Source organism: Schistocerca piceifrons, chromosome 1, assembly GCF_021461385.2.
Source record: "Schistocerca piceifrons isolate TAMUIC-IGC-003096 chromosome 1, iqSchPice1.1, whole genome shotgun sequence".
Taxonomy (NCBI): Eukaryota; Metazoa; Arthropoda; class Insecta; order Orthoptera; family Acrididae; genus Schistocerca; species Schistocerca piceifrons.
Window position 1 is genome coordinate 839,365,076 of NC_060138.1, and position 23,395 is coordinate 839,388,470.

Sequence of the window (23,395 nt, forward strand, 5' to 3'; positions counted from 1 at the left end):
ATACATAAAATTATTCTCCTATAAATTAGTGTAATTAATTGTTGTTTGATACGTACATTAGTTTGTCGTGAGAATATCGAAACAAATTGCAAAACTTTGTGTAAAAATCTTCATGAACACCACTTATACTAGCGAGTGGCAATAAGGCACTGTAATTTCATATTACTGTTTGTTTTGTGTGAGACAAAGACATGCATTCAACAGCAAAGCGAGGTTCTGCGCTAGCCTTGAATGTGCGTTGGCGTGTTATTGAGTGGAGGGCATCCATCAGCAAGAAATATCGAGATGATAATCTTACACATAACGTGCTCTTACCGCTTCTGGAGAATACATTGTTCTGATGGTTGTTTGTTTGGCTGAGATACTGCTGCGTCGTGGGCGACTCGTATATGTTATATATTTGTTCAGGACAACAAGCGAGTGAGGATCCGATTATTACCGAAATCTGAAGCGCCGGAACATTTCCTATTGCACCCTTAATCTCAGAAAATTGTGACTGTAGTTAATTATTTTGTCTCTGTCTGAAAAGTGTACTTATCCTGAACGATAGTAAAAAAACATGAGCCATTATTGTTCTCATAGTCCAAGTATTCATCTGAATAATCAGATATTAGAAGCTTGCGTACAACACTGAAGGCTCAAATACATTCATCTGAATCATGCTTACTGCATCTAGCAGTCTGCGCTGCAAATTATGATTTTTTTAAGCCGCTATACTGGTCTTACGTAGATTCCATTAGTCGTTCGGAGTACCATTTAATGTATTCATTGTTGTATGATTGCAAGCATGTGAGTTAAGTGTTTTATGCTGGCGCTAATCCTTTAATGAATGTGTTTTTGTTTTTCCATCGGAGGGTTTTTCCTGAGATATAGCTGCATCGTGGCCGAATCGACGTCTTGAACCAGCGTTACAAATAAATGTATTATATCCTCGTAAACACTGGTACAAAACATGTATGTAAAATAAAAATAAAAGGTAAATTAACCGAAGTACTTTCTCAAAAACAATATTTACCACTAATAATGTAGGTTAATTTTACAAAGAAGAAGACAGCAACCAGCCACTATTAATACTGCTATTTCTTAGGTAAATAGCGCCGTTACCGGTTTCGAACTGGCAAGTTCATCATCAGACGGCTGTTCACATGATTTTCAAGATGCACTTTACATTATTGTCCGTTTCCGATTTTTATTCTTCCACTGTGGCGAAGTATTTTTTGGTGTGTTGTTGCCCTACGGTAGAAAACAGTGTTAGAAGCGCCCTATGTGAAAATAACTAACCTTCAAACGATGAAATAAAGAGTAAATAAATATGTGAGGTTAAGTGGTTATGATACTTACGTCGAAAATTACGCGCGATTTTGTTGCGAAGTTGCAGGATTGTATTTTTGAAAATTCCAAAATATATCCAGCACTTATGTAATTTGTACATCACCATATTGTGCAATGCGCAAAACACACACACACACACACACACACACACACACACCAACACCAAAAATAATTTGCCACAGTTATCATAAAGATTGCAGATTTACAAATACAACAGTGTCAGAGACGTTCTCTCACAGAGACATCACAATATGCAGATTGCGTTGATTTCACAGTATGGCTGTTTTAAAGAATAACATAACATAATGAAAATTAAAACACGAAGATAAACCTTACATCATGAGCATATAATATTACAGATGAAGTTGACAGATGTAGTAACCAGCTTGTGTGAATGCTACTTATGTGGTATTATGTAAATACTGTGCTATATACAAGGAGCAACATAGAGGTGAGATAAAATGAATAATATGACAGTAACAATTATATTGACATCTATGGTGCCCTGAAATTTTGAATCAACTATAGTAGCAGTAAAGTTTTTGTTACTAAACCTGAAGTAATTTTACAAATTTACAAAAAAATTTAAAAAATAACAAAGTTTACAAACATAATGATGGGTTGGCAATGGGTAGCAGCCGAGCTGGGAAGTTAGCAGACATTTATATAAACCACTTAGAACACATTTTTCAAAACTAACAGTCACATCAACAGCAAAATCATCTACTATAAAAGGTATGTAGATGCTACAATTATTCTTTTTGACGGCACTAATGAAGAAATTGACACATTAGCAATCAAGCTGAGCAGCATGCACAATAACATCAAATTCACTGTTGAACATGAATCCAATAACAGCACTAGATTTAAAAATTTCCAGTGAAAACGAGAAACATCACTTTAAATTTACAGAAAGCAAACAGACACAGATGTGTGCATCAAGAGCTCATCTTGCCATCCAAACCAAGATAAGATGGCATACTTCAAGTCCATGCTCAATTGCCTGCATAAAATTCCACTGGAACTAGTTGAACAACATAAAGAAACCAATATCATCAAAGCCATAGCTCTAAACAATGGATATAACCCACACATCATTGATAAATTATCACAAAAAGTCCAGCAAACAACAGAGCCCCACACCAGACAGCTATGCAGTGAACACAAAAGTCTGCAGAAAGCAGCAGAAAATATGTCTCACTTCCTTTTCTAGGGAGCATATCCCATAAAATAAGTAATCTCTTCAAAAACACAAACATAAGTATAAGCTTTCACACAAACCATAAACTTCAGCAGCTAATCATTCATAGCATAAAGAATAACAACCCCACATACAAAAGATCAGGTATATATAAACTCAGATGCCAAAATTGCCCTTCCTTCTATATTGGACAGACTGGGAGAGACTTTGGGATTCGATTCAAAAAACATTTAGATGCCATACGTCTGAACGATCCTTCAAAATCTGCATTTGCAATGCACACAACTCTCAATAAACATGGAGTAAAAAGCATTGAAGACCACATTCAAATATTGCATCATGTTGAGAAAGGTAGCCTCATGAGTCTGCTTGAAGAGATAGAAATATATACACATAAAAGCAAATCACCTCATCATATTCTTAATGAACAGACGGAGCTAGTCAGTGCACCCTTTCTACCAAACTTCACTAACCTATTATCCAGTGTAACACATAAATAAACACTACTCCTTTTAACAACAACATGTAATCAATAAAGCAAATAAAGTATTACATCATAATCTGGCTGCCTTCTCAATCACACATTACTGCAACTGTAAAACTGATTTAAAAATAAAAGCGGTGTGCCATACGACATTAATATAATTACTACCGTCACATTATTCGTGTATCTCATGTATATGTTATCACCTGTTTATTGCATTGTATTTACACAATAAGTAACATTCATAAAACTGGCCATCACATTTTCCCAGTTTATTTGTAATTAATGCTCACTAAATATGGAATTCTTTGTAATATAAATACTTGTAATGCTACCTTGATTCCTTGGAAAAAAAACTTTACTGCTACTATACTAGATTCAAAATTTCAGTGCACCATAGATGTCAATATAATTGTTATTGTCATATTATTCATTTTATCTCACCTCTATGTTGCTCCTTGTATATAGCACAGTATTTACATAATACCACATAAATAGCATTCACACAAGCCGGTTATTACATCTGTCAACTTCATCTGTAATATTATATGCTCATGATGTAAGGTTTATCTTTGAGTTTTAATTTTCATTGCGTTATGTTATTCTTTAAAAACAGTCGTACTGTGAAATGAAAGCAATCTGTATATTGTGATGTCTCTGAGAGAGAACGTCTCTGACACTGTTGTATTTGTAAATCTGCGATCTTTGTGATAACTGTGACAAATTCTTATTGGTGTCAGTGTGTGGTGCATTGCACAATATGGTGATGTACAAATTACATAAGTGCTGGATATATTTTGGAATTTTCGAAAAATACAATCCTGCAACTTCGCAACAAAATCGCGCGTAATTTTCGACGTAAGTACCATAACCACTTAACCTCACATATTTATTTATTCTGTATTTCATCGTTTGAAGGTTAGTTATTTTCACATAGGGCGCTTCTAACACTGTTTTCTACAGTAGGGTACCAACACACCAAAAATACTTCGCCACAGTGCAAGAATAAAAATCGGAAACGGACAATAATGTGAAGTGTATCTTAAAAATGATGTGAACAGCCGTCTGATGATGAACTTGCCAGTTCGAAACCGGTAACGGTGCTAGTTACCTAAATAAATAGCAGTATTAGTAGTGGCTGGTTACTGTCTTCTGCTTTGTAAGAATGAACCTACATTAATTGTACACAGCCACCGTCTCACCATGTCAGTTTTAGACAAAATGGCATATTTGCCACTGTTTTTGAGAAAACTCTTCAGTTAATTTACCTTTTATTTTTCTTTTATTTACATGTTTTGTATCAATATTTGCGAGGAGATAACTTTATATAGATTGTTTGTGATGCACAACAACGATAGTACATGCCACAACCACATACAACAACATTTAATTGCACAATGTAGCTAGTTTATCAGTGGGAACGGAATCAAAAATGCGTCACTGAATTGCAGTGTCCTATGTTTCCGTCAAGAAAGAGGTGGTAACAGCTCGTGATATTCCCACTGAGGCAGTTTAGCTTGACATTAACGCGGTCAGTCTTCCGTTGCGTTAACTTCGGGTAAAAGCCATTTTTGGTAGCAACTTAATATAGAAGTTACGCTACACGTGGCTACTATAGGGCGACAGGACGTAGTCATAGCATCATACGATCGCTGACATTTCACATGATAATTGCGCTGTGCTAAAGCTGTACGAACAACTGCTAGAAAGTCCTGAAATTGCAATTCTGGAAGCAAAATTACAAAAGTTATGGAAAAATTTGAGTAAAATTTTGAACTCAAAAACATAAGACTTGGTAATCAAAACTGGAGCAAAAAGGAAAAAGACAATAGCTTTCAGGTTCTCAATGTAGAAAACACAAAAATGAAATCTATAGTATAAAACGTCAAACATGGGACGACAATGCAAGCGAAAGTCAACTCACATGGGACGACAATGTAAGCGAAAGTCAGTTCACATGGTTCAACAATTAAATGAGCTAGGTACAGTTCTTAAAACGATCTTACAGAGAAAATATAGACAAAATGGTCTGACGGAAATATAAGAGAATAATGGGAAAACTTGAAAAGAAATATTTAGAAATCATTGACGTCTTAAAAACAGATCTGGACAACAGGTTGCAAAATTCTCTTTGCTGAATGAACAGATCCAGAAGGTATTATTAAAATTCAAATAAGAGATGGATCAAAATAGTAGAGAAGGAAATGGGGAATTGTGCAGTAGGCAATCTGAGTTGGGCGAAACAGTAACACCGAAATTGAATATTTGAATAAAGAACTAGAACACTAGGCAAATAAGTGCGAGAAAGTAAAAATCGCTTCAGGCAAATGCCAGGATGGTTTCTTTGAAAGAGCACGGCCAATTTTCTTCCCCAACATTCCCTAATCCGAGATCGTGCACCGTCTTTAATGAATGACCACGTTGTCGACGGGACGTTAAACACTTATCTTCTGCTCCTTCTTCTCCGCAAGAAAGTAAAACATGGAATTAAAGATATCTATGTTCATCCGATCCTCGAGCACACCAATAGCTGGTAAGAGAAAGTTGGAAGAAATCACCTCAGAAATGCTAGGACATGTGGGTACTTCAGAGAAGAAAGTACAGTGGAAAGGGTTGGCAATGAGGCTACAAATGATAGCGGTGAGGGAAAAACCGTTTTTGCAATTTACAGAGTAGGTAAAATAAACCTGTCCCAGAAAATATTTCATGCACCTCAAGACAGGAGCTTACATCATCTGCATCTGGGACGCATCATGTAAGTTTGGTTTCCTGGTTAAAGTGTATCAGATGTTTTCTGTGTCAATTTTATTTCGACCCCTCTTTTTTAGACATTGATCTGAGAGGAATTTATATGCTGTAGCATTCATTAATGTGCTAAGAGGCAGGTTCATATAAATTATATTGGTCGTATAAGGATAAGCTACACAAGCAAGAGCTTCATTAAAGAGAGTTAATGCTCACTCAGGTACGAACACACCAGGAAGATATAAAATTTTTAAAGAACTTACAAATGATTTCGTAGAGAAAATTTGGTCTGTGAATGTTGCGCAAAGAGGTTTCACACAGGCAGCTCGTTACAGTATGCAGTCAGGAAATATGTAATGGTAGGGCGAACGTATTTGGACTAACTATTTGATAATAACGATATGATAGACAATCTGATGGAGAAACTGTCACTTATCAACAATGTTATACGCCGCCGTGTATAGGGAAATTGATGATTTTCTGAAGACAGTGAGTAAAGCTGATATATGGGGTGTAGATAATTATGGATACGATATTAAGCAGAATGACGGAACTCATGACGACGGGACGCATGCTATGAGATGGATCTAAATGACTGTAGTAGTAGAGGTAACAGAGGTTGTGGATGGTTTAGAAGAGGACACCAAGAGAGTATACATTACTCAAGGGGGAAAACGAGTCATGGTTTCAGTAAGTGCTTGTAGCGAAGCAGGTCAGAATAAGAGACCACAATGTAACGTAATTCAATCTCATAATAATAATAATAATAATAATAACAATAATAGTAGTTGTAGTAGTAGAAACAGGCAGTCATTGCAAATAGTAAATAGCAGGCCTTATCTGAGTAGAAGGAAAAGAAACAACGAATACCCAGGTGCAAGAATGCACAAGAACTGCAGTGAAACGAAAAAGCTATGAAGGAATGTATGATGGAATTAACTGCGTAACATATATAGAGAGAAGAGTAGAAACGAAGAAAGTGAGCCGGCCGTTGCAACCAAACGGTTCTAGGCGCTTCAGTCCGGAACCGCGCTGCTTCTACGGTCTCAGGTACGAATCCTGCCTCGGGCATGGATGTATGTGATGTCCTTAGGTTAGTTAGGTTTAAGTAGTTTTAAATCAAGGGGACTGATGACCTCAGATGTTAAGTCCACAGTGCTTAGAGCATTTTGAACCATTCTTTTTTTTTTTTTTTTTTTTTTCAACTTATCTCCACGGCTTCGTGGGGTCTGCGTCACACTCGAACTCTACCACCAGCTCTTACCAACTGAAATTGGGATTCATCTGACAAGGCTACTGTTTTCTAGTGTCCAAACGATATGGTTCTAGCCCAGGAGAGGCGCTGCAGGTGATGCTACACAGTTAACAAAGGCACTCGTGTCAGTCGTCTGCTACCATAGCCTGTTAACGCCAAATTTCGCCACAATGTTTTAACGGATACGTTCGTCGTACGTCCCACATTGATTTCTGTAGATATTTTACTTGCTTGTCTGTTAGCACTGACAACTCCATGCAAACGCCGCTGCTCTCGGTCTTTAAGTAAAGACCGTCGGCAATGTGTTCGTAGTGAGAGGTAATGCCTGAAATTTGGTATTCTTGGCACACACTCGACGCTATGAATTTCGGAATATTGAATTCCCTAACGGTTTCCGAAATGGAATGTCCCATGCGTCTAGCTCTAACTACCATTTCGCGTTCAGAGTCTGTTAATTCCCGTAGTGCGGCCGTAACCACGTCAGAAGTCTCTTCATTTGAGTAACTTGAGTACAGTAGACGGCTCCTCCAATGTACTGCCCTTTTATACCTTGTGTAGGCGATACCCACGCCATATGGATATGTGCATATCGCTATCCCACTACACCTCAGTGTAGTTAGGAGTTATGCAAACATGCTTGTGATACCTCATAACTAACAAATTCCATTGAAATTGGCGTCTGTAACCTGTGGCCAAACAACCAGAAAGACGTTGCCACGTTCTGATGCAAGAAGAAGCTGCAGAGAGAGGCCGCACTGACATTTCGAGAGTCTCCGCTCTGGCGCTAAATCGAGAGTAGCTACCACACGTCGAGGCCGCGTTGCTGCTGATGGGGCTGGAACGCTGGTGACACAAGGGTCAGGCCTTCACAGTGGTGGACCGGTTTGCGCCCTGACCATTCCTGGCATTGCGCAGCTCCTGGGGTCTACGCGATCGAAAATAATGTCCTGTGAGATCAGAGTGGGGTCGAGCGATCATGAATACCATCCTCTCGGCCTATGCAGTATCGTCTGCAGCCAGAACCGAGAGATACTCCACGACAGTCGTGGACCCGATCTGCATCATACAGCCTGATACTATTAGACGGCGACTCCGCTAGTTGTGAAATTAGGGGGCGCGCCAATGCCTGATGCTGCCAGGAGCCGAATGGTTGCCTTCCAGGTGGGAGCTATGTGCTGGTTGACTTCAGCTTCACGGCACCGACCCGGAGCTCCAGGGTTCGTTCACGCACCCTTACTACTTAGCCACAACCTCTACCCGCGTTCACGCACTTTGCTAACACAAAGTTCCATCCTATGCTGTGGTCGCTCAGTTCGATTCTGTGCCAGAGTTCTCCCTAAGCTGACCCTACATTTGCGACGAACGGCTTGACAAACTTGCAACGGCCCTGCATTTCATTGGATCACGACTGTTCTGTTTAGCGAGTGAGCACACCCGTTACTCTCTGGGACCAGTCTGCGCTGCTGGACTCTCACTGCAGCATGTCACGTCAGCTGCTGTGCTGCTCATAATGAATAAAAGTGCAATTGAGTTCTCCTTGCTTCTACGACGTTATGGCGTTCGTCCATTTGGTTCTACATACCTGCTGCCCTGCCAAACACCTCGCATCGTCATCGCGACCTGCAGTGAGGTCTATAAGCACTCAGGCCACCCTCACCTTCTTGCACTGGAAATACCGTACACTTTATAACGAAGATTCATGGGTCCTATGGCAACCGAGATTACGTACCATCCTCAACTGATCGAAAACTGCGATTCCACATCTCTTTACGGCAATGTTTGTTCTGATTTCGAACGTAAAATACGGGGATTCATTATCTTCACATAACTACACTATACCCTGAAGTATTTACGAAATTATATATATTTTTGCAAACTACAGTGTGAAAGTGTAACATTACAAATACAATCATGCTACAGATCTAACTTAAAAAAATATAATCAGAAGATTTTATAACTATGAGAAATGTAATTTGATTTCTTTTTTTATATCATTTATAACAAACACCACGTGGACTTTGTTTTCCAAATTTAATTTACTTAATACCAAATAGCAATGCATTGATCACTAGACAAAGAACCACTATTATATTTAAAAAACACAGTTAACTTCTTCGTAAACAGTTTATGTCCATGTAAAATTTTTGTTTAACAAAATGTAAACAAACACTGTGACGAGGCATATCTTGAAATGTATGTTCTATTTTATGGCTATGTAAAATATCTGTCATTATCATCTCTGCATGCATGGTTTCGCGGCGACATGTAATGATAAAATTCTCTCGACTTCCAGCCGCGTAAAGTGATTTAAAATCCACGAGCTTTCGGCCAAGTACCCCCCGGCTATTTCCAAGTCGTGACTGCCTTTGGTTGTTCCTACCGTTATTATATATCCGCGCTGCCTTATGTGAAGTGACTGGTACAGACTCCAGCGCCATATAAGGCAAAGTTTTCGTTGCATGTCCCTCATGTCCGCTTCAGTCTTCAGACGGCCGGGTCCCAAGCCGTGTTTAGCTGCAGGTCGCCGTCTTTAATGAGGGCTTTCTCACAAATTTTTATCTCGATCGCTTCTTTAATAACGCAATCCCTGAAACTACTAGTCCGTGTAATAACTGATGTCTCTGTATTAGCAGTTTCAGGGACAGCGTAGTCAAAGAAGCGATCGTCATAAAAATTTGTGACAAAGCACTCAATAAAAATTTGTGACAAAGCACTCAATAAAGATGGTGGCCTGCAGCTAAACACGGTCTGGGACCCGACCGTCGGGAGACAGATGCGGTTGCGGCAGACAGGCAACGAAAACATTGCCTTGTATGGTGCTGGAGCGAGCATCAGTCACGTCAACAAAGGCAGCGCGGCTATCTAAGGGCGGTAGCCGCAACCAAAGACAGTCACCACTTGCTAATGGCCGAGCAGTATTGGGCCAAAAGTTCGTGGATTTTAAACCACTTTATGTGGCTGGAAGCCGAGAGAATTTTATTATTATTATTATTATTTTTATTCTCACGTTTTTGTAACCATAAAAAGCTAAAGGTGATTACTGTTTGTAAAACTGGATGCTGCTATAAAACATTATTTCGATAAAACGTCTTTGAGAACTTTCTGGAAAATAATTCTGTGTTGCACAGAATTGAATGTGCTGCGAAAGAGAGAGTAGCCAGTGGGAATCAGTCTGTAGTGAGGAGTCCGTAGTAATCAGTCCAGTCGAGTGTTGGGAGCCAATCTGTCTGCTATTCGCATTTTTCTCTGTTGTCTCTGAGCGACAGTAATACGTCTTCTCTTCTGAAAATTGTTTCACAGTAAGTTCTCGTTTGTGCAACAATTTGAATGATACGTTTTACTTTTGTGACCAGACAGATGTGCAACAGAATGTGAAGAATTGTCAAAGAATAGTGTTTTCATTGAAGAATAAACAGCCTGAGGACCAAGTCATCTCCTAGGAGGGCGACGAGCAAGACATTCCTAACAACGAAATAATGAGTACTTATCTTACTCTAATAACTTTCATAAAATTCTATTTTAAGGGGTGGGGGGACTTCTCTTTGCGTAACTTTTGGATGTATTACATTAGCACACTTATGAGCTAAAACAGTACGTAAATGTTGATAAAAGCTGCAAGAACTTCTTATATTTTTGGCAAGAGGATCACTTAAAGTTGGAAACTCACCGCAGAAGCGGCAGGAGAGCGCGCAGTGTGTCCGCATCCAGTAGGGGCTGCGCCGGCACTGGCCGATGCGTGCCCAGTAGTTGCAGAAGCGGTCGCTGTCGGTGCAGACTGCTGGAACAGAGGAAGGCGTCTGCAGGGCGCGCTCACCATCACGTCAGCAACGAGAAACACTGAGGGTACTCACCAGGGCGCGGGGGCGGCTGCGTGGGTGGCGTGGGCGGCCTCACCAGTGTGTTGCGGCAGCCGTACAGCAGGTTGATCTTGGCCACGTCCACCTGCAACACGTGCGCGCACGTCACCAGCTCGCAACGGTAGCTCCACATCTTATCATGCTGTCGCGGACTATTTTGACAGTGACTGGACTAAATAATACGAACACCTGATAATACAAGGAAAGTTAGGTTACTAGTATTACAGCCAAGTATTACTTCAACTTCCGAGTTGAGAGGCTGTGGTCGATTCCTCACTATTTGATGTGGACGTCTTCACAACTGAACCAATCCCAACAACCACGTGGATAGCTTAATGGGCCCGAATATTTAGTGGCGTTATAAAGGGGGCGACAAAAGTGATAGGATACCTCTTAATATCGTGTCGGCCCTCCTTTTCTCGGTGTAGGGCAGCGACTCGACCTCGCATGAACTCTACATGTCGTTGCAAGTCCCCTGCATAAATATTGAGCCGTGCTGCCTCTGTATCCGTCAATAATTGCGGAAGTGTTGATTGCTGTATTTTGCACATGAACTGACCTGTCTATTGTGTCCCGTAAATGTTCAGTGGGATTCATTTGGATGGTCAAACCATTCGCTCGAATTGTCAAGAATGTTCTTCAAACCAAATGCGAACAATTGTGGCCTGGTGACACGACACGTTGTCATCCATAAAAATTCCATCGTTTTTTGGTGACGTGAAGTTCATGAATGGGTGCAAATGGTCTCCAAGTAGCCAAACATAACTATTTCCAGTCCATGATGGGTTTGATTGGACCAGAGGACCCAGTCCATCTATATAAACACACAGCCTCCCCCAGCTTGTACAGTACCTTCTTGACAACTTGGGTCCTTTCCTTCGTGGGGTCTGCACCACCCTCGAACCCTACAATCAGATCCTATCTCTGAAATCGGGTGTGATCTGATCAGGCCACAGTTTCCCAGCTGCCTAGGGTCCAACCGATATCATCTCGAGCACAGGAGAAGCGCTGCAGGCGATTTCGTTCTGTTAACAATGGCACTCACATCGGACGTCTGCTGCCATAGCCCATTAACGGTAGACTTCGCCGCAATGTGCTGGAAGATACGTTCGTCGTACGTCCCACATTGATTTCTCCGCTTATTTCATGCAGTTTTGCTTGTCTGCTACCACTGACAATTCTAAACAATCCTCGTCTCTGTACCTGGTTAAGTGAAGGCTGTCGGCCACTGCGTTATCCGTGGTGAGAGATACCGCCTGACGTTTGGTACTGCCGTCACACTCTTGACACTCCGAATCTCGCAATATTGAATTCCCCAACGATTTCCGAAATAGAATTTCTCATACGTCTGGTTCCAACTACCATTCTGCGTTCAAAATCTGTTAATTCCACTTCTGCGGCCATAATCACGTCGGAAGTCTTTTCACTTGAATCACCTAGTGCAAATGACAATTCCGCCAATGCACTGCCCTTTTATACCATGTGCAAAAGTCTCTGTAGTAAATGTTTCCCCCTCGTACTACGCTGCCATATATTTCTTTCGTACACATAATAACGAGCTGAAGCTCCTACGCAAAATATTGCGCCATGTGTGTTAACGATGTTCAGTTCAGATTCAAAATTTGTTGTCATCTTGTACGACTTCAGATGTTTCAGCTATCGCCATCATCAGACTGAGAATAAATACAGCAGATACAATGTTTCTCGTCAGGTCGAGGTCTGTGGTGCAGTGTTCAGAACACTAGACTCCCATTCGGGAGGACGACGGCTCAAATCCCCGTCACGTCATCTGGATTTATTTTATCCGTGATTTCCCCAAAACGCTCAAGGCAAATCGTCCTTTGAAAGAGCACGGCGGACTTCCTTCCCCCTCCTTTCGTAATCCGAGCTCGTGCTCCACCTCTAATGACACGTAGTCGATCGGACGTGAAACTCTAGTTTCCTTTTTTTATCGTCAGGAATAGTACCTTTCTGTACCGGAAATGAGAGGGAATTTCAAATAAATTACGATCCGGTTGATGAAAGGAAAGAGGGGGAAAGCGATTACTTTTTCAGACACCTATAACTCATTACATATTCCTTTGACACTGACACTCCAAAGTGCTGCTGTCGCCATCTACTCCTCATCGTCCATTTCACTACTCTCCCTTTTTCTTCCAACAACTGAACGCCTCGAAAAATGAAGCGTTCATTGAGCTTGTGACCCAACTTCCTCGATCACTTCTTGTTTTATAAGTTCTCAGTGCGCAATATGCGCTTCTGAAACCATCCATACGTGCACCACTGATCGAGTCGTGACTCACCTCGCTGAAGCCTCGCCGCTGGCCGATGGCGGCTCGTGGGTCCCTGGGCACGATGGTGGGCGAGCGGCCGTCGCGCGAGAATGCCAGCCTGTCGTAGTGCAACAGCGAGCCTGCAACACGCGGACACCGCCGCCGCTGCAGATCTCAACAACGTCTCTGCGCTCACAAAGCCAACGAACAGCACTGGGACGCACAGGTACGCAATAAACATACAATTCCATTTTGTTGATTGTCAAGTGTGTTTTTCACTTATAAAAGACGCAAGCAAAAACTCCAAACAGTACAACCACTGTTACCTAACTGCCGTGACATATGCAAACCACACGCCATGAATTATGACTTTCTTGTTTTTATTGTTTATAAAGTTTCTAATCACCGTTACGTACGTATACCACGTACTGACTCATTCCTCGACCGAGTAGCTTTGGCTAGTATGGTCCCACGAAGCCTACTGAGCCAAAAAAAAAAAAGAAAAAAAAACTCCTGGCTGTGTATAACAGGGGTTCCATCTCTCCTGGGTCCACTATCCTTGAACTAGATCAAATATTGCAAAAACAGACATAATGTCTGATGGGATAGCAGCAATCAGTGATTGTATAATGTTACTTATAATCCGTCTTGATTGCAAAATTTTTTATTCATATGACCGGTTTCGGTTCATTCAGAACCATCTTCAGATCTGATATTTCAGTAACAGGAGTTACTGTGACGCAGAATGTGAAACTTGCTGGATTTGGACGGGTTACTCCTGTAACTGAAATATCAGATCTGAAGATGGTTCTGAATGAACCGAAACCGGTCATATGAATAAAAAATTTTGCAATCAAGACGGATTATAAGTAACATTATAGCCCAACATAAGTAACATTATAGCCCAACATTACAGCCCAACAAAGTTTAGCACCTAACTAATCTTTCCAATTAAAAAAAAAAATACCGCACTCATTTTCGAATGATGAAAGATAAATTCTATTTAGTTCCCAGAATGAGATTTTCACTCTGCAGCGGAGTGTGCGCTGATATGAAACTTCCTGGCAGATTAAAACTGTGTGCCGGACCGAGACTCGAACTCGGGACCTTTGCCTTTCGCGGGCAAGGTTTGGAAGGTAGGAGACGAGGTACTGGCAGAAGTAAAGCTGTGAGGACGGGGCGTGAGTCGTGCTTGGGTAGCTCTGCCGGTAGAACACTTGCCGCGAAAGGCAAAGGTCCCGAGGTCGAGTCTCGGTCCGGCACACAGTTTTAATCTGCCAGGAAGTTTCGATTTAGTTCATTCGAAATCTCGTAAGTTGCTGTTTTATGGAAACAAGAGGTAATATTATTATATTATATTATTTATAACCAAACTTTTGTTATATTTCGTTTGGTCTCTGCATATGCACATCCTGTGACATTTTTGTGCAACGACTAACTATCCAGACCACAAAATTATATTCGCAGCCTTCATATAGGTCACAATTTATTTAACTGAGCATCATTATAGTCACTTCACAGGTATCTATCCACTTATGAAAAACAAACGATATCCATCACATGTATGGAATGAACAGCTGCAATCATTTACGGAAGACTGGCAGAGAGGTCATGTGTTTGGGAGGCTTGTCTTATATCTCTGAGCAAAGAGCGCATTACGCTGCAGCATACCTTCAACAACAGGCTCCCATAATAATTGGAACCAGTCGGTGACAAAGTGCGTATGGCCCGTTTGACTAAGAAGTGAAACGATTCAGGGCAGTGGCTTATCTAAATTATAGAAGCTGGGGGGGGGGGGGGGGGGACGTGCCCCGGATGCAGTTTCCGTCTGGACTCGGTTTTATGGCGACTGAAAGTAATGAGGAAGGGCTAAAGTAGGAAATAGGAAAGAGGAGAAGAAGAAATAGAATAAGGGATTGTGCTAGAGGGCAATCAAATATAAAGGGTGCTGAGAAGGATATCAAGAAGAGACTCTCATTGGACTGTGCTGAGCGAGAGTGTCGTAAGACCTACATTTCCTTGGTAAGGAGATGTTTTTGTCTTATTCTCGACTTGTAGGTGGAGGCCAAGTACGCCAACGCAACTAAATGTAAACAGTACATTCTGTGTTTAATATTTTGTTGATTGAAACACCACAGTTATCAGCAATAAAACAGTGAAAACAGTATCGTGTTACTGTTGTAAACAGAGCGATTTTGGACAGTGTGTTGTTCCATGCTGTGAATTGCTTGAAAAAACAATGACTGGAATGTGCACCTTTTACTTCATTATAAAGTCATGTTGAACTCAATAAAGGAATAAGCAGACTGAGCAACTGCGAAAGGGGAGACGTCGGCAGTGTGGTGGCGCGCCACGTAGGCGTTTCCCCGTGGATTACACCGGCTGCGCCACTGGGCACTCATTCAGAGTTTAACGCCCTATCGATCTCTAAGTAATTAAAGATGGAACGTGTGGTCGCATTACACGACGATGGAGCGGATTATTGGCTGTAAGTGTTTTAAAGGAACCATTCTGGCATTCAAGTACGTGAGTTAGGGATGCCGCGGAAATCTTGCGTCTTGTAGGGTGGCCGGAGATTTGAACTTACTCTTTCCGACTATGAGTCCAATACCTTAATCATAATGTCACCGTACTCTGTAAGATACACTTTAATATGACTTTTGTTAGTGCTGCTTACTAAAATAAGTGACATAAAGAAAATATTTTCCTTTTATCCAAATTTTGGACTGTTACCAACTCCAGTCAACTCATATAGCTTTTCCTCGGTTTTCTCAAATATTTATTGTTGGATTCGTTACTAGCCTGGCGCCTTGGCCGCTAATTTCCCTGGTCACTGTACACTACAAACAATGTGAAGTTAATATCTTATATAAAAACATTATTGTGGACATTAAATTACATCTCCGTCGGTACCTCATATAGTATGACAATCATAATGAAATTGTAAACACTTGATGTTCTGCTACTGTTATTTATTTGTTCACAAACCGGTTTTCGGTTTCTTAGGCCAGAATATAGTGAAACAAAACGTCTCAATTTCGAATAAAATGGCGTGTGACGTACACAGATTTTACAGATTCGGAGTTTTTACAAGTAAAGGCATAACATTAACAAATTACAAAGAAGAATTTAACAGAGAAGAAAAACCTAACCTCGCATTCTGTGCCACATTTTCATTGATTTCGAGTATTTCCATTAGTGTCACCTCTTAACGGTGTCTAGAAACTCACAGTATACATCATATGACCCTTTTCTGGTAAAACATATTTTCGCGAAAGTTAAATCTATTTTCCCTAGGATCCAGCTACTCTCATATTCTGACAACCAAAGTATAACAGCTCTGCCTGTCAGATCAACATATAATTTTCGCCAGTTCTTGCAGTCGACCATACATACCCCACTTTGTCTCAAAGGTTTGGATTACATTTGAATATTTTGAATATTACCTTCGCGATGTTACTTGTAATACGCACGACTGTAACTGCAAGATTTTTACCTTTTTTGTAAGGCTATATGAAAGTTTGACAACTCCTGGAACAGAGCACCAGTTTTTGTCATTACCCACTGGTTTATGTTGCGCAGCGTACAGAAGTGTAGGGTTTCATTAAATTTGATTCTTTCAACATTATCAGTCAGGTCATAGCTATAGCCATTGCAGGGCACAATGAGTCTGATTGTTCACAATTATTTTCGGAAGGCAGTTTTCATATAATGGAGCAGATACACGTGGCCATACTCTTTGAAATGGAAAGCTACGTGTTAGTGATTTTCTGAGTGCTGCTAGCTTGCAGCGAATATAACGTCGCTGTTTTTTTATAAATACAAAAAAAAGAGTTTCTTTGTGTTGGTGTTTGTATTAAAGTCCGACAAATTTATAGAACAACCTCATAGCTCATTGTGCAATGATTGAATAATATTGGTATTTAATGTTGAAAGAATGTTTTTAATTGTCGAGTTGCACCTGCACACTAGCACAGCACATTATCCATATCTGAGACAGTATTTAATTTTGCATTTCATGGGTGCTTTATGTAAGAAAACTTGTTCAAAGTTACCTACGAAAATTTCACACAGTGTGAGACTGAAAGGGAAAGTCATGGGTAGGTTATGAGACAATCTATAGAAGAGTTCTCAGACTGGAAAGAATGATGTTTTACGCATTTTTTAATAGCAAATCTTATGTCATCTAATTCTATGGGACTTCTTGAAGGTATATGAAAAAAAAGTCGGCAGATATATTAACGCACTCATCGGTAGGTAATTCATAAGTAAGCTAGTGGTGTTAGAAGTTCGGAACAGGATGAAACATTATATGTTCAGCTTTATCCATCAGAGCTATGGAGTTCCTGACACGAAACGTGCGAGGGAAAGCCAGAAAGAACCAATTCAGTACTTTTATTTGTAGTGATGACTTCTAGCTCCCTCACAAATAACGATGACCAGAGAAGAATGACAGTACTGGGCGTGTTACAAATGTAAATGTAAAATTTCTTTCCCTAGAATTTCGTAAATCCCCTCATTTGGTTTCAGAGTAGAATGGTAAATAAGTGCAGGTATAAAATTTTGTTAAGGACCAAACGAGGTGGCTAAGTGGGGCGTTTCTGCCGTCTACCGAGTACACAACGACATCCTAATTCAATGTCAACACGGGTGACCCGAAGTACGAATAAGCTGTGAACTGATTTCATCAGACTGTGAGAGAGGGATGCCAAGAACAACCGATTCAGCACTTCAAAAACAGTACGGAACAGACAGAACGTGCTCCTGTATGTATTAAACCGGGGACCTAGAAACGGTGGAGAGGCTTCGTCCCGCCGTAGCCCTCAGTGGTCCACAACCCCACAACAGGCCGCAGCTGTCCACCTACCCAACCGACCGCCGCCCCACACCGAACCCAGGGTTACTGTGAAGTTCGGCCCCCACTGGACCCCCCCCCCCCCCCTGGAACGTCTCATACCAGACGAGTATAACCTCAAATGTTTGCGTGGTAGAATAATTATGGTGTATGCGTATGTGGAAATGGTGTTTGCGCAGCAATCGCCGACACAGTGTAACTGAGGCGGAATAAGGGGACCCAGTCCGCATTCGCCGAGGTCGGTGGAAAACCATCCACAGGCTGTCAGGCACACCAGACCTCGACACTAATCCGCCAGACGGGGACGGGGACCGGCACGCCTTCCCGCCCGGGAAGCGGCGCGTTAGATCGCGCGGCTAGCCGGGCGGGCTTCGTGCTACTGTAATGAGGCTACATATAGTAACTTTACTTAGAGATGCCACAAGAACGCCTTTCAGGAGGCAAACTTCTCATAAAGGAACGCTCTGAAACCCTGAAGTTAAACACTAGATCAGCCAAGAGCACTGACAGGCTGAGAAAACGAGGCTACAATCCGTGCTGTCCGCGCTTTCAAGCAGCGCGGACTCAGTACGGTCGCTGCTAGGCACCGCCGGGAAGAATACGGATTGTAAAAGTCTAGCCAATAAATGATTGTCAATTGAATGATGTTTCATTGGTGGCCCGGCCCTCTATAGGATAACTCACCCCCGCTCTGCCCTCGACCTCCTGAGAACAACGCGATCCCGACTCCGAGATTGGTGTCAGAAGTGAATGTGACACGTATTCTCCGGTTGCGGCATTCAAGTCAACTGATGATGACCTAGGAAGCCGAAGACCTGATTATGGATAAATAAAATTGCATAATATCAGAAAGTGTTTGCTTTCTTGTTCTCTTTAAAATAGTTCAACCATTCGTCGCTGCTCACTGTCTTGCCTTAATTTCGGCTTTCCAGCTTTGCATTCACTGAAAATCTTCTCATGTATTTACAGCTGTCTGCTCTTTGGAATTTCAAATCCTTGTCTACTGGAGGCATCTTTTCGTTCTCCATTTATTGATGTCCATGTGCTTTCACCTCCCGTGACTAATTTAGGGCTGTACCTTTAATGTAATATCTTTGTACGTACTATCCAAGTCGATGACGTTTTACTACATTCACTTATTAGTAAACTGGCATCTGCAAACGCAAGGGGGAATAGAATCACTATCAGATGATTATTATTATTCACTGCAATTAATTATTAGCCGATAACGTAGCTATATCATCCGCAAATATGTGACAACGTTACATTAAAAACTTACAGTATTACAGTAGTCGTATGACATAAAATTTGTATAAATAAAAATCCAAGAAGTAGGGGGCCATAGACTTTAATGCCCCCATCCAACTGAAAGGTCCCCAATCATGGTGTCACCTGCCCTCATCCCTTGGGACACTGAAGACAGCTTTTGGATTTGATCCAGGGTATTGACGCCAATGTTGATAGTCAGGAACAGTACGCTACCAACTCGCTTCACTTTACCGGCCAAATCTTGATGAGTAAGAACTTTTCCTTCAGCTAGAGACGAACCAGTAATTCCGAGCGCGACCTTGAGACGACAATGGAAGCATGTGTTCATTTGCGCAGGCAGGACCTTTGAGAGGTGAACTGCGACAAGAAATTAATGAAAAACGTTCGTCGAAAATCTGTCCAGTGTACGCAAACCTAGTTGTTTTCTCAATTTCGATATTACCACTAGACATCACTATTAAGTAATTCTTGTAATCATTATTATAGCCAAAATTTTTCTTCAGCAGAATTGTGGTACTTATGTTTTAGTGAGTGGCTGATGTAGCAGCAAAAAAGCTTTCCCCTCCCTCCCCATCTCTTCCGTTGTGAAGCTGCGAGTGGGACATAACGATCCTCAGTAGGGAATATTTGAGAAGGGGTTTCCAATTCTGTCGTTACCTGAAAACCAATGGAAACCCTCTGCAAAACTTTGATCGCAAGCGGAGGATTGTAGGTATTTTTAATATGTATCTGCTCTTCTCCAGTCCAGTCAACTTCTTCTCCAGATTCGTTTAATTCTGGTGCATTACGTTCCTGAGGGGAGTCATTATTCGCATAATGAAGACGTAACGAGGAATATAATGTACACAGCGTTAACTAGATTAACATTTCTGAAATATCATGTATTCATGTAGAAGTAGTATTCATTAGTTAACGTACTTCATCTACTGTAACGATAACTTACTAATTTTAGTAAGTTTACATTACCATAGATGAAGTACATTAACTGTACATAATAATAATAATGATAACATACAAAATAATAGATACATGATATTCCAGAAATGTCAGTCTAGTTAACAACGTGTTCAGTTTATTCCTCGTTACGTCTTTTACATTTAGTTGTGTCTGGTTAGATGGAACAGATCGAGGTAAGGATTTGGATAATGTCATCATTGTGGCTTTTCTTACTGTACTACTGCCCTCCCGATACATCGAAAATTATGTAGAATGTTCGAGTATCAGGCGTGCCAATTGCTTAATTCCGCTGTGTTTTAATCACTTCATTGAAGATCCACATTTGCACTTCAAAGACGAATAAGGGAAGAATGTACGACAACAAAGCAACTACTGTTTTGGAAAACATGATTTTGTAAGTACTCCATGCGGTAACTGGTATTGTCTTAAGCAGATGTTTAGCTTTTTACTTCGCTATATCTAACATTCGAGTTTTGGGAATCTGCTGCACCTTACTCCTTTTACAAGGATTTTTTTTTCCAGCAACTCATGCTTCTGAAGTCCATTTTTTATCCATCAAATTTCGATTGTGTCCGAATACAGAACTTGGAACATACAGAACTTTATATTTTAAAATAATTTTTATTCGATTATAGCCGTTCGATCTGGGGAACTCCACTTCTAAGGAACGTGTGAAAGGTGCAGTAATAAAACATTGTAACTTGGTAGCTATTTAGTATCAGAAACATCCGTTACACAATAAAGCTTAACTCCACTGTACACTGATGTTTCATTACATCTTTAACATTTCTGGATATTCTGGCTAGCTTATTTAGCATCCTCGTCTACACATACAAAAAAAATTGCTTACGTCCTATCAGCTGTCTCCTACCAGAAGAGGCATCATGAAAACAATTTCAGATTAGAATGAGCCTACAAGATAACGACTTAAGTAGCATTTATATCTCGCTACTGAGAATTATGTGTAAAAATACATAATACATACAAGCATAATATTGCGAAAAACTGCAGGATTCAAAGATTTCTCTCTTTTAACATAATAATAAATGCGTCGATAAACGCACTCCAGTGAAGTTAATGATATTAGTTACTCACAGTACAAGAAATAAAAGTGTCGCAGGAAATGGTTGCACAATATCGGTCAGAACATTCCGTAACCGATTAGTAGAGTTCTGTAGGAGCAGGCTTGAAATGCTGCCCAGCCGTGCACATTCGGTATACCGCGACGTCTCTAACACCCTGAGGTGAATGACCGAGCCGCGCGGGGTAGTCGCACGATCTAGGGCGCCTAGCCACGGTCCGCGCAGCTCCCCCCGTCGGAGGTTTGAGTCCTCCCTCGGGCATGGGTGTGTGTGTTGTCCTTTGCGTAAGTTAGTTTACGTTAGATTAAGTGGTGTGTAAGCCTAGGGATCGATGACCTCAGCAGTTTGGTCCCATAGGAACTTACCACAAACTTCCAAATTGAATGGCCAAACGGCTCTTCGACAAAGTCATGGCAGGTATCCTTTCGGTCCGAGGCAGCAGTATCGGTGCTTCTCCTTTAATACCATCGACAGGATGTTAAGCTCTATCATTCCTTACAAACTAAAGACACTACGCGATTGTTTTCTGTCTCGTTGTGTAAGAGCTGTGCACATAAGCTGATACTTAGTTATATATCCTGTGTATAACTTGGAAACATCATATTACACAGTAAGATGAAAGCGCTGCCATCTGTCAGGCTTTTATACTAGACTTACCAGTGTCGTACGGCAGGCCGAGGCTTTGCACCATCTGCCAACTATACTTCTGGAAGTTGTGCTCCAAACCTGCGACAAAGTAAAACAGGCAAAGATAATGATGCTCACTCTTTGCGTAATTAGTAGTTAGACTATTGTTTTTTAAGTTATTAGTGTTTAGGCTGGTATGCTGTGTTTCCTACACTTTCGTACCTTGTGCTGACCTCTTCATCACTAAATTCTTCATTTGTATGGCCATAGTGTCCGTAGTTGCTTTACAATTCTTGAGGGTATCTTTCTTCTGTCGTAAAATGCGTGACTTCTTTCACGAGACGCGTTTCAGTTTATTGAGGTAAATCATCATCAGTGGTCTGCAATTATGTTATTTACATTTTGATTTGCAATGACGGAACAAAAATACCCTCAAGAATTGTAAAGCAACTGCGGACACTATGTCCACACAACGAACTGTTTTTCGATGTAAAAGCAAATCAAAATATAAATAACTTTCTACAGACCACTGATGATGCTTTACCTCAATAAAGCGAAACGCGCCTGGTGAAACAAATCACGCATTTTTGTAGTTGCAACAACAGAATAAAAATACCCTCAAGCTCTGTAATCTCTTTTAGTCTCGGTTTACTTGTGGTATTTATCTCTTGCACTGATCCTCCCAGTCCAGGTTAATCTTCTTGGATGTCTCCCTAACGTGTCTCTTCTTCTGGTAGGTGTTCTCCATCTACTTCTATCCTCACATATTCCTTTTAGCAGGTTGTCCATCCACTAAATTTTTAACGGTCTTCGACAGCATCACACTTCACATGCTTCCAGTTCTCCATTCTGTTGACTACCAGGATCAGCTTCCACACGACTCTGTGCTTATAACGTACACCTGCAGAAACTTCCTCGATTACACATCAATACATGATATCAATAGTGCTCTTTAACACAAGAAAGCTCTCTTCCTCTGCACCATTTGACTGCTCATACCTTCATTGATTCTGGTCGTCTGTGAAATCTCGATTCGTAGACTGGAGGATACTTCCACAACTGAGACATTATCAGTTCCGATGTTAAGCAAGTTATTGTGCTCCTTTCTCCTAGTCTTCACCACTTTCGACTTCGCTCCGTCTATCCTTAAGCCACATTCCGCTCTAACTATGCTGTCCAGTCCTTTCAACAGGTGTTCTACTATGTAATACCGCAGCCACTTTCGTCAAGGCGCCGTGAGCGTCTGTGGAAGAGGAAGGGGTCGGACTGCCTGGGGCGAGTCGCCGGGTGCAGTCAGTCTGCAAGCACACAGGGGGAAGCCGGGCTGACGTGCTCGCCTCGCTCAAGAAGGGACACGATGCGAAGGGCCCGTCTGACAACGGGAAGCATGCCGAAAGCTGATGGACATCTGCAGCCATTAGGACGGAACTGTCAAGAATGTATGCGCGACAGCATCAG

General features: G+C 41.3%; 1 protein-coding gene across 1 annotated transcript in view; it reads right to left on the reverse strand.

The window, feature by feature from the left end:
• LOC124775553 (zinc metalloproteinase nas-6-like) overlaps positions 1–23,395 on the reverse strand; it is a 104,207-nt gene that overhangs the window by 4,849 nt on the left and 75,963 nt on the right. Inside the window, exons 10-13 of the mRNA XM_047250386.1 lie at positions 21,968–22,036; positions 13,178–13,287; positions 10,869–10,959; positions 10,685–10,795 (exon numbers count right to left, since the gene is read on the reverse strand). Coding sequence (XP_047106342.1) covers positions 10,685–10,795; positions 10,869–10,959; positions 13,178–13,287; positions 21,968–22,036 — 381 coding nt within the window. The remainder of the gene's footprint in view (positions 1–10,684; positions 10,796–10,868; positions 10,960–13,177; positions 13,288–21,967; positions 22,037–23,395) is intronic.